The sequence below is a fragment of the Pristiophorus japonicus genome, chromosome 12 (assembly GCF_044704955.1).
Source record: "Pristiophorus japonicus isolate sPriJap1 chromosome 12, sPriJap1.hap1, whole genome shotgun sequence".
NCBI lineage: Eukaryota > Metazoa > Chordata > Chondrichthyes > Pristiophoridae > Pristiophorus > Pristiophorus japonicus.
This window is the reverse complement of record NC_091988.1, coordinates 172,354,435-172,370,443: the sequence shown is the minus strand read 5'-3', so window position 1 is coordinate 172,370,443 and position 16,009 is coordinate 172,354,435. Positions and strand designations below refer to the sequence as shown.

Sequence of the window (16,009 nt, the reverse complement as noted above, 5' to 3'; positions counted from 1 at the left end):
AATGGTGGTGCAGGCTCGAAGGGCCGAATGGCCGACTGCTGCATCTACTTTCTATGTTTCTGTGTGTGTGAGTTGACGAAGCAGGTTGGCGCTGTGGTGGAGTATATATGTGTGAGTTGATGAAGCAAGCAAAAACTGTAATGTAGCATATGTGTGCGAGTTGATGGAGCAGGTCGGGGCTGTAGTGTAATGTAGTTAGCATAGTGTATGTATATATATATACGTGTGTGTGTGCGCTGTATTTATGTGTGTGAGTTGATAAAGCAGGTAGGGCTGTGCTGAAGTATATGTGTGTGAGTTGATGAAGCAGATAGGGGCTGTAGTGTCGTGTATATATATATATATCTGTGTGTATGTGCTGTATTTATGTATCTGAGTTGAGCCAGGGGTAGGTCTCTGCCTTACCCACAATACCAGGCTGTCGTTTCCGTTCGCGAGGAGAGCAGGTTCCTGGTTACTCAGGCTCGGAGGAGGAGGCGGCTTCTCGGGATCATTTCTTTTTCTCTCTTGTGCCGGAGTCATTGGTTGCGGGGCCCGAATCCGCTGCTCCACACATACATGGGTTAATTGGTGAGTGTCGGGTGGCGCTCGCCTTTTTTTTGCTGAGGTACTTTGTTTATTAGATTTTTTTCTTGTTGTTTTGTTTTTTTTTGCTCCTGCTGCTGGTCGTCGTCGTCGTCGTCGTTGGAGGCGGCGGGCGGGTGTAAGGGTTTAAAGCCGGACTGAGTCCAGCCTCAGCTGCGGGGCCAGGGAGCGGAAAGCTGGGGCTGGGCGATAGCCGGGGGGGTGGGGGGGAGCGAGGCCGAGCGCCGATTCCTGCTGCGTCAACGCCCGTCTTTCGGCTCCGAAAGCCCCTTGGTCTCGGCCGAGATGGAGCCAACTCCCCCGCGACCCTCCCGTCCCCCGTCCCCCGTCCCCCCGGGGCGGGCAAAACTTGGGGTGGGGAGACTTGAAATAGGGCTTGAAAAAGTACGGGGGGCGGCGCGGTGTGAGGCCGAGGCCGCGGCCTGGCCGGGTATTGTCTCCCCCTGAAGCCTGACTTTGTTTGGAGAGAGCTGGTGTCGGCTGAGGGGGGATTAGCCAATAACCCAGACTTAAACCGGCAAATGCGAAACAGCTTCACCGTCTGCTCATGTTCGAGAATTTCACCTTATTTTTAGTTGAGTTTTATTTCTAATCAACCCACTTTAAAAAATAAATGAATCTGGGTAACTTATTTAAAAAAAAATCTACTTGGCTCTCCATTTTATTATGTAAAAGTCAGATTTGCTAGAGTTCTTGATGAAAACTATTCGGGTTGTACACATGATTTTGCCCATGTGCTGCTTCCGTTTTGTTGCTGATAAATATAAGAAGGGCGATTTTGATTATATTCCTCATCCTTAAATACTTGCTGTGAACGGTGGGATTTTGTAAGTAACAGGTAGCATGATAAAGTGAATCGCACTTTTTGGAGATGGTGTTTAAATGTAGAAAACAAAGTTAGATGTTTGTATTTACGTACTGCTTTCCACTATAATACAAATGCAAAACTTCTTGACCGATTTTTTTTTAATACAAATTACTTGAATCTTTTGATTTCCTTTCTTTAGGTTAAACTTAAATTGAATAATTTTGTACGTTAATGTTAACTAAGATTAAATGTGCAGTTTTATTACACAAGAAAAATGCATAATGCACCTATTATGGTGAACACACTGACTTGATTATAGTTGTTATAAAAAGGAATCTGCAAATATTGGTAATCTAAAATAAATTGAAAATATATAGCAAGTCAGTCAGTATCTGTAAAAAGAGAAATTGTGAGTCTACTTTTTGTTGGAACAAAAAAAACAAGCACTTCAGCAAGGTGTCATGATTCTTTTAAAAAAAAAAAGTACAATGGTTTCAGGTTGATTTGCTAACTTATATTTTAAAAAAAATACAAGTCCATCTGGGGGCGCGGGGGGGTTTCCACTTTGGTAGGAAAACCTGATACATTGGCTACCAGCCACAGCTGGGGTGTTGTTTGCCCACATCCTCCATTATATTGGCACAAGTGTGTTCCAGCAGCTCATGCACACAAACACACAGTTAGAGCTGTGGAGGCTGTTGCAGTCCCACTCAACCACTTCCTGGTTGGAGTTTCCAGTGAGAGCAGTGATGTCCCAGAAAGGGCTTCCCCATTCTTTTAAATATTTCACTGCTGAGGCCCTGAAATGATTAGTAAAATGTGCTAATTTACAGTTGATTTTTTTTTTGTAAAGCAGTGCAAACACATTTGAGGTATTGCTTTCCACAAGGAATAGCAGATGCTGTAATAGTAGGTTTTAATAACTTGTGTAGGAAATTACTGGTTTTGTGAGAGGATGGTTTGTCGGGCATGCAACAGAAGTAACTTCAAGGAGGGTGTTCGATGCAAGTTTGCAGTGACTATCCGTCTGTATGATTAACTTGTTTTGTGATCTTTTTTCTTGACTTTGTACAATTGTGCCACTTGGAATACATGGTAATTTTTAGGAAGTTTATTGGTACATGTATACAGGTGATTACGGACACAAAAGTAAATTTGTAACAGATGGGATGTGTTGATTATTTTTAAGGGAAATGAAGGGTTGAGGAACTGGTGGCCAAGATGGAGAACTAAACAAATCTAAAATATTGCATCCAGGATCCTCCTGCCAGCAATATTGAACAGATCAGGTCCACATCAGAAGGCTTAGTCAATAGATGAAAAACATGTATATCACTAAGGTTATTGGTATCAAGTAAATTTGCCTAAATACAGCTTCTGCTACACTGTTCTGCATCCATGACTCTGTTCAAAATTTAAATAAATTGCTAAACTCTTTGAGTACTAGAAGTGCTATTTGGTCTGTTGTCCACAAATGTACCAGATGGTGAATCCACCAGAGATCTGGGAGCTTGGGAGGTCATGAGGAGATCCTGAAGCTATCCCTATGGATCTTTTTGAAAAGATTTGCAGTAAATTGGTGCCAGTATTTAAAATGTTGTGAAGCTATGTAAATCTGCATTTTTAAATTCTGAGTTTGTGAGAAAACTCTACTGATATTTGTGAGATTACTTATCCAATGAAGGGTACAGATTAAAAGCTTTAGTATATGTTTGACTAAATATATTAATGGATAGAATGAGAACTTTGTGTTGTGTCCCAGTACTACGACTGGATAGGGGGAGGGGGAAAATATGTTTGGAATGCAGAGTATTTGAACAAATGCATGCTGCATGTTTTTGAGAAGAGGACTTAAGTATTACATTTCGATTCATTTATATCTCTTTTTGCTTCCCCGCCCCCCCCCCCCTCCATAAACGTTAATTGATTCCCTTTCCTCGGGTTCCAACTTTTGTTCCTGGGGGTGGTAATGGCTGTTGGATTTGGTTCAGCATTATGAATTAAGGTGCATGCAGCACTCTAAGGTTCTGCTCCGGCAGATTTCTGCATCATAGCAAAACAATATTTAATCCATGACTATCAATTATTTTAAATGTTAATTGTATGAAAGGCGGGTTAATAATCAGAGTAGCTCCTTGAAGTAAAATGGATTGGAGAGATTATTTTCGTAATGGTGACAGACCATCACAGCTTGATTTGAATAGTCCAGCATGTGGTGTAATATGGGTTTGTTGTACTTACCTATGCATTATTGTAGAAGCAAGCACATTTAAACAACACACAGTGCCTCCATTTCAGCATTACTGAAGAGCATAACATAAGGACATAAGAAATAGGAGCAAGAGTAGGCCATTTGGCTCTCAAGCCTGCTCCACCATTCAATAAGATCATGGCTAATCTGATCATGGACTCTGCTGCACTTCCCTGCCTGCTCTCCATAACCCTTTGCTCCTTTATGGCTCAAAAATCTGTCCATTTCCGCCTTGAATATATTCAATGACCCAGCCTCCATAGCTCTCTGGGGCAGAGAATTCCATAGATTTACAAATCTCATCTCCGTTTTAAATGGGCGGCACCTTATTCTGAGATTGTGTCCCCTGGTTTTAGTTTTCCCAATGAGTGGAAATATCGTCTAGCCATCCACCTTGTTGAACCCCCTCATGTTTTATGTTTTGATATGATCACACCTCATTCTTATGAACTCCGTGAGTATATGCCCAACCTACTCAATCGAGATTCATAAGTCAACCCCCTCATCTCTGGAATCAACCGAGTGAACCTTCTCTGAACAGCCTCCAATGCAAGGATATCCTTCCTTAAATCCCTTGAAGAGTCTCTTCAAAAGTAGTGTAAATTTTGACAATTTGTACTCGGAATGTAACCTCCATCCATAGTTTGACACACATGGTCAAGGCAGCTTCTAATACAGAACACAATTATCTCTGAGGGGATCAACTATAACAGGGGTTCTCAACCTTTTTGCTTCTCAGGCCTCCATCCTGTGGTGTAAATTCCACCCTCTAACCCTCCAACAAAAGTATTTTTTCTGTATAAAAAAATTCTCTCCGCTCCCACTCACCGTGTTACTTGTGCTATCCCAGCACTGCATAAAATACTGGTCCTCATGCCTATCCCACTCCCTCTTTCCCTCCATATGAGCCCAGTCACCTGATCCCGCAACCCCTGACTCCCCCACGGACTGTTGTGGCACATCAGCCGGTCCCGGTTCTCTGCTTGATTGATTTGCTCCCTTCGCCAATATTTTTAGAACTAATGAACAGAAGTGTACAATGAAAATTAAGAAAACCCACTTTTTTTTTTAAGGCCTGTATGATTTTTCTCCTGAATTGCTCGCAGCAGTGTCCAGATTAATGTTTTATTCCTGGCAAGACTCGAATAATCCTCGATGGTTGGTTGAAATCCAAGCTGGAGGCCAACATTGGATGTGAACAATTCGGGCTGCCTGTGATGCCCTCCTTGGGAGAACAAGAATGCTAATACTCCAGGTATCGGCTCGCAAGTGAAGAATGAATGAGGTTGGGTAGCAAACGTCAGCCGGCACCCTTGTAACTATACTATAGTGTGAATCAACACTTTGAAGACAGCAGGAGAGAAAATGGGGGTGGGGGGGGGTTTAGACAGTGCAGAATATTTAAATGAGTTTCCAAACTGTTTCAGTTTAGCTGGTAACCAGCATCAATCCTAATAGTTTTCTAGTGTGGACCTATTCTGCTCTTGTTCCTCCTATCATCATCATAGGCAGTCCCTTGGAATCGAGGAAGACTTGCTTCCACTCCAGAAGTGAGTTCTTTGGTGGCTGAACAGTCCAATACGAGAACCATTGACTGTCATAGGTGGGACAGATTATTGTTGAAGGAAGGGGTGGGTGGGACTGGTTTGCCGCATACTCTTTTTCTGCTGCCTGCGCTTGATTTCTGCATGCTCTTGCGCGATGAGACTCGAGGTGCTCGGCGCCCTCGCGGAATGTCCTTCCTCCGCGAAAACAGTGACTCACTGTTTGACCTCAGCACCTCCTTTCCTTCTCACAGCTGGCACCTATTTCCTTGCCCCTTCATTTGATTGACGACCGCACAAAAAACAAAAATAGGACAAAAAAAATGAAATCTGAAATGGAACTGATATACACACGCAGAGCTGCCATTGCCTGATTTCAACAGTCGTGGGATACTGCATGTGCATGGGTTACAGTTGTGGCTGGTGACGTGTGGCAATGAGAGGATTGAGGGAGTGATGGGTGAAAGTAAAAAGGCAACTGTCTCAATTAGCCTGGGGGAGGGGAACAGCAACCCACACCGTGGCGTTTGGACAAGTGGGTGGGGTGGGGGTGGGAACGAAATACAGAGCGCGACCTGGCGAAGGGAAAGTGGAGGACAGAGAGCTCGAGTCTGGGGGGAGGGGGGGGGGCGCGGTGTCTGTGCTGTGCGACCGCAGTGCCTCTCCCTTCTCAGTGAGCGGGGGTCTGGGCTCAGTGGCAGTTGCACAGACATTCAGGAGGGGGGGAATAAAACAGAGGTCTGAGTCAGGGCTGGAGCCACGGTTTGCTCACCATCTCACCTTTACCTGTCGGTGTATTTAAAAAAAAAAAATCCTGGAGGTTATTTATGCAGGTCCCTTGAAACCTTCGTGCGGACCCCTGGTTGAGAACCCTTGAGCTGTAGTGATGTATCGGACTAATCCATGGAATTTTGCAAACCCTTTGGTTTGCTGCCTTTCGTTTGGTTTTAAAACGAAAGGCAGCAAGATGTACCAATACTTCCCCAGAGTTTTTTCTAATTGGGAACTTTGTGGTAAAAGATTTTTTAAATTGTGTCCAAGTGGGTGTTTCCCCATTACAAATTTCCTGTTCAAAATGGATGGAGTGGGGAGGAAACCAATATGACGAACTCCCACTAAGGGAGAACCCTGCTAACTGTCACTTCAGTGCTTAAACTGATTGAGAACCTTTAGAAGAACTATAAAGTTGTCCTTTAGCATTAGTTTTCAGGTGGTGTGGTTTGGGACTGCCAAAAATGTGAACTTCATAACAGAAAGAAACTATTTCATCTGAAATTTTGGATGATTGCTGCTTATGGGTTCCTGCTGTCCATTTGAACAACAGGAACATTCAAGGGAGAATCTTGGATGTAATCTTTCATCCAAAAATGTAATTGAATCACTGAACACTCCAGCATACCAACTCATTAGATAGTGATATTACAAAGCAGTTTTTTGTTGAACTTATTAGCCAAATGTGTATTTTCCTTACAAACAAATGTTGCCAAATGGTGAGAAGCTAAAATAATCCACACTGATTGATTTGTTTTCAGATGCAAACCAGCAGTGTTTCTTTCTTGGCCTCACGCAGAGGAATATTTTATTCCTGCCACGTTTGGAGTAGTATTGACTCTTTTTGATTGCCTCCTGTCTTTGTACTTTAGTTTACTGTGATGTTTGGGTACCTTTTTAGAAAGTAGTAACATCTTAATAGCAAATATATATTTTAAAATAAAAATGTAAGATAATTCAAAGTGGAATTTTCATTTTCTGCCATCGTCCATCTGGTGCATAATGGAAATTCAAAACTTGGTCTTGTATGGATACTTAAAATGAAGATAAGTGCAAAACAAATAATAAAAAGTTTTCGTTTTACGAGGGAAAAGGGATCGATAGGCTTTGCAATGAGGCAATGTCTCTCACAAGGTTTTAAATTGTACTGTAATCCTATGTAGAAACATTCCAAAATAAATATTTGAAGAGAATGATGTGAAAAATGAGTAGTTGAATCTGAAGTCAATTGCGCATAGTTTTATTATTGTTACATTTCACTTTAATAAGTCCTGTATCATGTCCTGACTCTCTTTTGCACATTTCAGAGTATCTCCTCAAAATCAGGGTAGCACAACAGTGGAAGTGAAATCAGCGTGTCCATGTTTGCATATTTGTGGGCTCATAAGCTGTAACTTTGAAGAATCTAGGTTTGTCAGTGTATATGGTATTTAATGCATCTCTTTTGAAAATTGCATTGGTCATTTTGAACTCAATGCTCTCTAGGCAAGGAAGTGACAGTCACATCATTCTACTGTAACCGTACTTCGCACCCTGCACTATGCCATGATTATATTATGCAACGGTATACATAATGCAAGTGCATCATGCTGCTCTGACCAACTTCGACAGGGTTGGCATTTTCTAAATAGAAATCCTCAAATAGACAGAAGGTCTCGGATTCTGACAGTTGAAACTGCAGTTAAGACTGGAAAGTTAAAATCCCAATTCTGGAACAACTGTCCTAGTTTACTATGGAGGTAATGGGTTTTATGTGTATTTCAAACAGCATGGATAAAGTTTTTAGGTGCCTGGTACAGTACTAACAAAAATGTGACATCAATGCCTTTTAGAAATTCCTGTAATTTTTCAAATTGCTTGGTTGTGCAGCCTTTCAGGAGTTATGGTTACTGTAAAGAAAGATGGATGGAGTATGTGCTACTTTCTCTAGAGGTAATATGTAACTTCAATTATTGGCTCGAGTTGGAAGAAAAATGTGGCTTTTGCCTTGGTGCGACTCAAATGACGAGCTCTGAACTGTGGGACTAGTCAAGTCGAGCTTTTTCTTCTCTCTTCTCCCTTCTTCATGCTGGAGTATGGTTATATGGGTACTGGCAGCCATCCAGTGCCCCGCCTAAATCAGCTTTTGAGGCAAGAGTGTCAGCAGGCTGTTTCAACAGTGGAGTGAGGAACGAAAAAGAATGCAAAAAAACTGAGCGTGATGCTGTCCACAATTAATATCTACCTGCGTACACTTTCTAAAGGGTCATTGGATTGCATTTATAAGCATGAAACCTGGCTGCTTTCCTCTCCTTTGTTTCTCTCTCTTCCTCATCCGCCCCCAATCCCAGCTCAGATCTAATGACCAATTGTAACTGAAAAGTTTTTTTTTGAGGAATTGTGATGTCTTGTCTTGTTTGATAGGACACTTAAAGGACTAAAACTTGTTTTACGCTCCTATAGATTTTAGTATAAAAGTGGTACATGACCTTTTGAGGCTATGAGCCCAGCTGTGCATATTGCTTTTTCTGCGGAGCATTCACAGCAGTACAGATACAATTTTGGGTTGGATGGGGGAGGGAGAGCTTTAGCTGCATTTCCTTTGGACTGGTGCCTTATTCTGTGACTGAATCTCACATGTCCTGAAGTAATTTACAGCTTTATTGCAAGAAGTTGGTGAAATAGTTTTCAATGTGAACAAGAAAAAGCTGATAGCATCAGTAAATATTAACGGTGTTCTACCTTCAAACAGATTTGCAGTTAAGTGTTGAGGATTATGATTTACTGTTGCATATGTTTAAACTTTTGTTCCAATATGCTGACATTTTTTAAGCTAACAGCTCTCCCAATAACTCCAAAATGCACCACCTGGTACAATATTAAACGCTACAGACCAAGGATCACTGTCTAATGACGACTTCCATAAAGTGTACATGTGGGTGTTGAATGAGTACAAGCTTGAACTTTCCTCTGGTGCTTGGCTATGTCAAATGGCCTGTTGATATTTGCTTGTCTCGGCAAACAAGAGGAGTGGCCTTTTGGGCAGGTGTAAGAGGATGACCAGCCCCCAAGGAACTTTGCCCTGTATAAATCGCCGCCTTCATGTAGGAGAGGAGAGGAGGAATATAGTTAAGGTAACTAGTGAGACAAGAGCAATGATGTGCCTGTTGTGATGTTGGTAAAACTTTGGGTTATACTAACTATTAGCAAATGTCCCTACCCTGCATGCTGCACTTATCTTTGCTGCTGTGACATTTAAAATGTTATTTTCTATCATATGATGAAGGAGCTGAGTGATCTACTGGAATAATGAGTTGTATGGCACCCATGTGATTGGAGGGAGGATTTATTGTGGCAGTATTTGTTTAGATATGTGGTGAAGTAGTGTTAAAAATAATTTATATATTTATCACATAAAAGGTCCACGTTTAAAATGGGCAGACACTTGTATTGGCCAAAAAACGATAACCATTATTCATTTACAGTGACGCCAATTTCAAAGTTGCTGGTTGTAGTGTCTCAGTGCTCCGTTTATTTTAGGCAGGAACAGCTGTGCTTACTCACAAGTATGCACCTCATTAAAGTTTCCCTTTAATTAAATCCACCTCTGGGATCCAGTCCTTTTTTGTAGTTTGGCATACTTTGCAGTGTTGCACTCTGATCTCCTTGCCCAATTCACATTCTCACAGAATTTACACTGCCAGACATTGGCATTGAAAATGCCACTGATTTATTTTCTGCAAGAATCTTTCCAGCCTTCATTAGCTTTGCTACAAAGTGGAAAGAATTGTATTGTGCAAATGGAGACCCCATATGTAATATAATGGTCGGTATAACGCCTGAAGAAAGTTTATTTTTTCTCTGTCCTCCGACAACAAGCTGCTCCCCGGTTTTCATCCTCAATGGGAGTGGATCAGATGTCAGTGAAAGGCTTGTGACTCTGCGACAGTGACAGAATATGTCTGGATAAAAATTGTGGTAATGTCAATTTCGCAAGAATATAAAAAGCGTATAGCGGGCAAATCGCGTTCCCAGGAACACATCTGCCATAAGCAGGAACTGCATTTCCCAATTGTATGACGGATATAATGAGATAATGAGCATTTTTGAATTTTCTCCTTGGAATGGTGCAGCAAAATTAACTTTGTAAAGGTCTAAAAAGTTAAGCATTTTGTGCACCAATAGATAGTCCTTTTTGTACATATCAGAAAGATGATTGAGGAAACCATGAGTTATTTTGATGCAACTAGATCACTGAATAAACGTTACTGCGAGCCAATTCTTGAAATGCACACTATAGAAAAATGCCTGAAATCCAAAATGAAAATGTGGGATGGCTGAATTCCATTAAAAGGTGGATGGGTCACATTTTGTGGAAAGTACTTATTGCATACAAACAGGAAGTGGTATTTTAGTCATTAATTGTAGTATCTGATAGCTTAGATAGTATCTAATTGTTAATTTAGTACCAGAACCCAGTGAATCCTTACTATGAAAAGTCAAAATAAGACTGTCATTGATTTATTTGATGTGTAACTGCAAGTTTTCCTCATTAACTTAATAGATATCACTCTAGATGGAAGAGAAAACAAGTGACAAAAGTACTTGCTGGCAAAATAGCCAAGGATAACATTGAAAAAGATTTGTTTCTTTTTAGTCAATTTCGTGCTGAACATGGCCAGTCATTGCAGAGCAACAATTAACAGAGTAAATAGAATGCGGAATTATGTAGTCAAAACATTGCAGTGAAAGTCAGAGGAAGTGATGCTGAAACTGTTCGTGCTCCGTGAGTATTGTGCCCACTTCTGGTCACTGAGACAGAAGAAGATATCTAAGCCCTGAACATAGTTCAGAGAAAACTCATGAGACAGACCCTAGTTAGAGCTGTAAGGAAAAACTGGACAAAGTTGGACATTTCAATTTGAAGTAGATGACTGAGTGTTGACCTTGTAGCGAGATGAACAAGACAGAAAATGATCTGGAAAAAGTAGATCAGGAACACTAATTCAAACTCAACTGTAACAGGGCGGCACATGTCCAATGGCAGAAGACAAATTTAGACTTGATATCGGTAAGTTTTTCCACACCTAGTGATTGATGTATTGAGTGCACTAGTCGGCGAGTGGTGGGTCGCCCCGACCTCAGAACACCACCGCAGGTTGGGGCTATAAATAGAGCTGGAGCGCTGGGACCTGGAAGATTGTGGCGGAGGTGCGGCGAATGAGGGTAAGGAGCCCAGAAGAGCCGAGGGCCCAGGGGCACCATGGACCTGCCCACACTGCGATGTGTGTGCACACTCGGTCCGTGCAGCAGAGAAGGTCTTCAGTCGTCCTGATTAATCCTTACCACTGGATAAAGACCTAGCTCTGTCAAGCCCATGTGGTGGCTAATGTGCAACGGTCACCACACGTTTTTAAAAAAAAATTCACACACAGGCATCTTCCACCCCCTCAACTGGAGTTCAGGACTGGAACATCGGGTCCGTCATTGAAACATCTGTGAATTCTCGCGGAAATATGTCATCCTCGTTCGAGGGACCGCCGATGAATGAATGAGGGGTGTGGAGGCAAGAACAATGAAATAATTTAAGAAATAATTGGATACTGTAATTGAGGAGAACTGTCTGGTCTTCCTATATGGATGAGTTAAGACAGGCCGATTCCCTTCTCTATAGTTAGCTTGTAGTACCTGTAACATATTACTTAAATGTATCCTTCTGCAGAACGGTGTAACTTTAGTTGTTATAAAGGCAAGACAATTGTTTCTTAGTTTGCTTTAAAACAAGAGCAGCCGATAAATAATAGCCCACTGCCCCAATTCTTGATAGGAACGTCATGACGACAGTGAAGGGGAATTCAAAACAAATGGTTCTTTGCTCGGGTATGTTCTGAACTGAAAATACAGAAAGGAAGGGTGATGGAGTCCAGTGAAGTACCTTCCTGCACAACATTTAATTTAAAGGTTATTCCAATGAGGTATTAAATCTGCTTTCACAGATGGACGTCCGATCCTGTGGCACTATTTGGAGAAGAGTATGGCAGGCCAACATTTATCTTTCAACCAGTACCACTTGAACAAATTATCTGGCCATTTATCTCATTGTTACTTGTGGGACCTTGAACAATGTAAATTTGCTCACATTACAACAGTGACGACATTTCAAAAGTACCTTAATTGTCTGTGAAGCACTTTGAGATGTTTTGAAGACATGAAAGACGCAATATAAATACAAGTTTGTGCTTTCGACATGAAAAGTTTTGTTTCTCTATTTTTAAAATCTTTATGGTTGTTTGTACGTGGTGTGTAACTTGGTTGCTGCATCTGCCTACATTGCAACATGGACTGCACTTCAAAAGTACCTCATGGGTTAGAAAGCGCTTTGGGAAGTGCTGAAGTTGTGAAATGCGTTCTATACATGCAAATTCTTTCTTACATTGTTAATTAAGGAGGTTGAAGCGCAGATTTGTTTCTGGCCATTTGCCTTCAGTTTAATATCTTGAAAGAAAATCGAATGACATAATTCTGAAAGTAGGTCAGATTTACCCTGCCACAATGAATATTACTTCGCAACTATTGCCCTCTGAATAAACAAATGTATCGACACAGTTAACTGTGCTAATACGGAATAAACGTTTGAAATCCTGGAGCTGTTGTATGGATTCTTGTTGCAATCTTAAAACTTGTTGACTTCAGTTTCAGGACTGACCAGCATGCCGCTTCAGTGTGTGTGTATATGTATAAAATGGTGTGGTTTCATGTGGTTTGGTTTATGAATTTTGAACACAATTTGAAGTTCAATTATTTTACAATCCGTTTATATTTTATACATGCATAACTCAAACAACTGAAAGCAGACCATTTGTTTTTAATGTAAAATTGCATAAATATCAGGCGGGAAATACACTTGAAATATTTCTTGATGGCATATGCTACACAAAACCATGATGTGGAATAAATTTCAATGTTTTACCTATTGATCAATGAAAAATATTGAGGTAAATGTTTTTTTTTGGTACTGTTGTCTTGCAATTGGCCAAAACCTATTTTTGATCTTTTAAAATACTGTTCTACTGACCGATTTGCTGCTGAATGCAAAATAGTAAAGCTTAATATTCAAACATCCAAGTTTATAAATTGTTTGCACATTATAATTTGGGTTTAGATGAAAGACTGCCTTTTCAAAATACAACACTGGGAGGGCAATAAGGAAGTGTTACTCATTTTTAGTTTTTCGTTAAAGTCCCCTGTATCCTAGTTTATTATCTGTTCTTGCTGCCATTATGTTTTTATGGACTTGTCTTTGTGTTGTGCGCTAATATAAAAAAAATGGTGTTGGATATATTGAAATGGGGTAGAAGTGAGGAGTAATATGGTCACATTAATGTTCACTGTAATTAAAATGGTTCATATAATATGGACAAATGTCCAAATTTAAGTTTTAATTGAAACCTCTCGCTACTCAGCTATTTTTTGTTACCTTGTCCCTGGCTGCTAATGACATTCCATTAATAGTGCTCATGTACAATAATAAGATATTTGCTAATGAGCTGTTTGGTTCCAGGTAGGATTCCTCCATTTCAAAGCACTGGGAGATCGTGAACAATCCTGGGGACACAATGGGGAGGAACTGGCACTACGTTGATGAAGGGGAGGGACAGCGAGAGAAAGAAAGACAGTAAGCAAAAAAAAGTTCAACTATAACAACAAAGAAGTTGCGATGATTCTTTCAACTAAGTGTCTGACTTTTCACAAAAAAAACAAATATGCGAAAACCAGAAAAGATCAGATCTTATTGGACTAAGACTTGCCATTTTCAAACATTAGGTAGAATTGAATTAATGGAGGCTCAAGATCTCTGTTTCCTAAATGTATTCAAACATGTATTCCAGAGCATCACAATAATGTGTTAAAGTAAAAAGCAATCAACTCGGTGGGAGAGTATCCATTCTAGCTGTGTGCACTGATGTTTGCTGGAAATGGAGTAGCATTGCATTGGAATGGGGGCATGGTACTGTTGAGAGCTGCCAAATGAATGCTTTGCCACTCATTAAGAATTTCTCTGTGCTTAAAGCTAAGACGGAAACAACCATGAGGACAAATTGAAGCAGGTTACTTTCGTGGATGATTTATACCAACATAACCTACTTTTGTGGAACCTTGCACAAGATTAGTCCACCGCTGCTTTCTAGCTGGAATCACACTACTCATATCAACTTAAAAGCAAAGACAAAAAGTATAAATCCTAAGTCCTCAACTCCAAAGTGATTTGGCGCATCTACATTATTAACAACAGAATCTTCACATTTCTTCCTCTCTCTCCCACTTGACCCTTTTTACATTCATTTTGTTTCACAGGTAGCTGTACCAGATGGCTAGTTGAGCTGAATTATTTTCAAATTCCAAAAATGGTGTTGTACAAAATAGCAATTGGATGTAGGAGATGTCTCTTTCCTCAATATTCTTGAAGTCAACAATGTGTGTTTGGTACTGTGGATAGCAGAAACCTTTTGTGAAGCACCTTTGTTGAAGTGGCTCTTACTGAGGTGTGAGATTTGGCATTGAGTGTTTGACCCTGAAGTACATTACAGACAAGCCTATCCTGTCTCCACACAAATGCACTTTCCAACAGTGGTACCCAGGGATTGCTGGACATTTGCCAAGAGTGGAAGCACTGACCTTGTTTTGTTTCCTTCTCAATTTGGGTGTACATAGGTCATAAGAACATAATAATTAGGAACAGGAGTAGGCCATCTAGCGCCTCGAGCCTGTTCCGCCATTCAACAAGATCATGGCTGATCTGGCTGTGGACTCTGCTCCACTTACCTGCCCGCTCCCCGTAACCCTTAATTCCCTTATTGGTTTAAAATCTATCTATCTGTGATTTGAATACATTCAATGAGCTAGCCTCAACTGCTTCCTTGGGCAGAGAATTCCACAGATTCACAACCCTCTGGGAGAAGAAATTCACCCTCAACTCTGTTTTAAATTGGCTCCCCTGTATTTTGAGGCTGTGCCCCCTAGTTCTAGTCTCCTCGACCAGTGAAAACAACCTCGCTGCCTCTATCTTGTCTATCCCTTTCATTATCTTAAATGTTTCTATAAGATCACCCCTCATCCTTCTGAACTCCCAACGAGTAAAGACCCAGTCTACTCAATCTATCATCATAAGGTAACACCCTCATCTCCGGAATCAGCCGAGTGAATCGTCTCTGTGCCCCCTCCAAAGCTTGTATATCCTTCCTTAAGTAAGGTGACCAAAACTGCACGCAGTACTCCAGGTGCGGCCTCACTAATACCCTATACAGTTGCAGCAGGACCTCCCTGCTTTTGTACTCCATCCCTCTCGCAATGAAGGCCAACATTCCATTCGCCTTCCTGATTACCTGCTGCACCTGCAAACCAACTTTTTGGAATTCAAAAAGAGTTTCATGCACAAGGTCCCTCTGCACCGCAGCATGTTGTAATTTCTCCCCATTCAAATAATATTCCTTTTTACTGTTTTTTTTCCCCCAAGGTGGATGACCTCATACTTTCCGACATTGTATTCCATCAGCTGCAGCAGCCTTGCTGCTGAGCTGTGACAGCCCAGCTCAGCACCTCGATCAGTGCGACAAGGGATGTAGCAGCTACCTGATCCTTGTTTTAAGCATGCTCTTACCCTCCACCTTGGATTTAAAAAAAATACATTACGCATACTCATCCAGTGGAGTTCAGTATCAAAAGTCTCTCCTATACACTGATTTGAGTTGTATCAAATTTGTAAATGGATATCTGACTCATCCGATATTTCATCTTTTGTGCTATAAGTGTGCAAGTTGGAGACAGCATTAGATCGGACATTCTGTATGCAGTTCCCCAGTTGCAATAACATCTTGAAATTGTAGTTCAGTGATATTCTGTGGTCATCTCCCTCCTTAACAGATACACCACCTTGGGTACTGTTAGGGGAGATGATTCATCAGGGGAAGGCAGCAGCAGCCAAGTCCATGGCACCAGGGGTGGCTGGGCTGCACAGGAGGGCAGGAAAAAGAGTGGGAGAGCTATAGTGATAGGGGATTCTATTTGTAAGGG

At 41.2% G+C, this 16,009-nt stretch overlaps 1 protein-coding gene across 7 annotated transcripts in view; it reads left to right on the top strand.

Moving 5' to 3' along the window:
• Nucleotides 1-482: 482 nt before the first annotated feature.
• The window catches only part of LOC139277555 (zinc finger and BTB domain-containing protein 46-like), a 104,632-nt gene continuing 89,105 nt past the window's right edge, over nucleotides 483-16,009 (top strand). For 4 of the 7 annotated variants that reach the window (XR_011596108.1, XM_070896156.1, XM_070896157.1 and 1 more), the window contains exons 1-2: nucleotides 483-570; nucleotides 13,500-13,613. Coding sequence is in view for 5 of the 7 variants with exons in the window: in XM_070896156.1 (XP_070752257.1) it covers nucleotides 13,555-13,613 (59 nt within the window). In the remaining 2 variants the exon portion in view is untranslated. Of the gene's footprint in view, nucleotides 608-13,499; nucleotides 13,614-16,009 lie in introns of all 7 variants that reach the window. The other 3 variants (XM_070896154.1, XM_070896153.1, XM_070896155.1) reach the window with 3 other exon arrangements.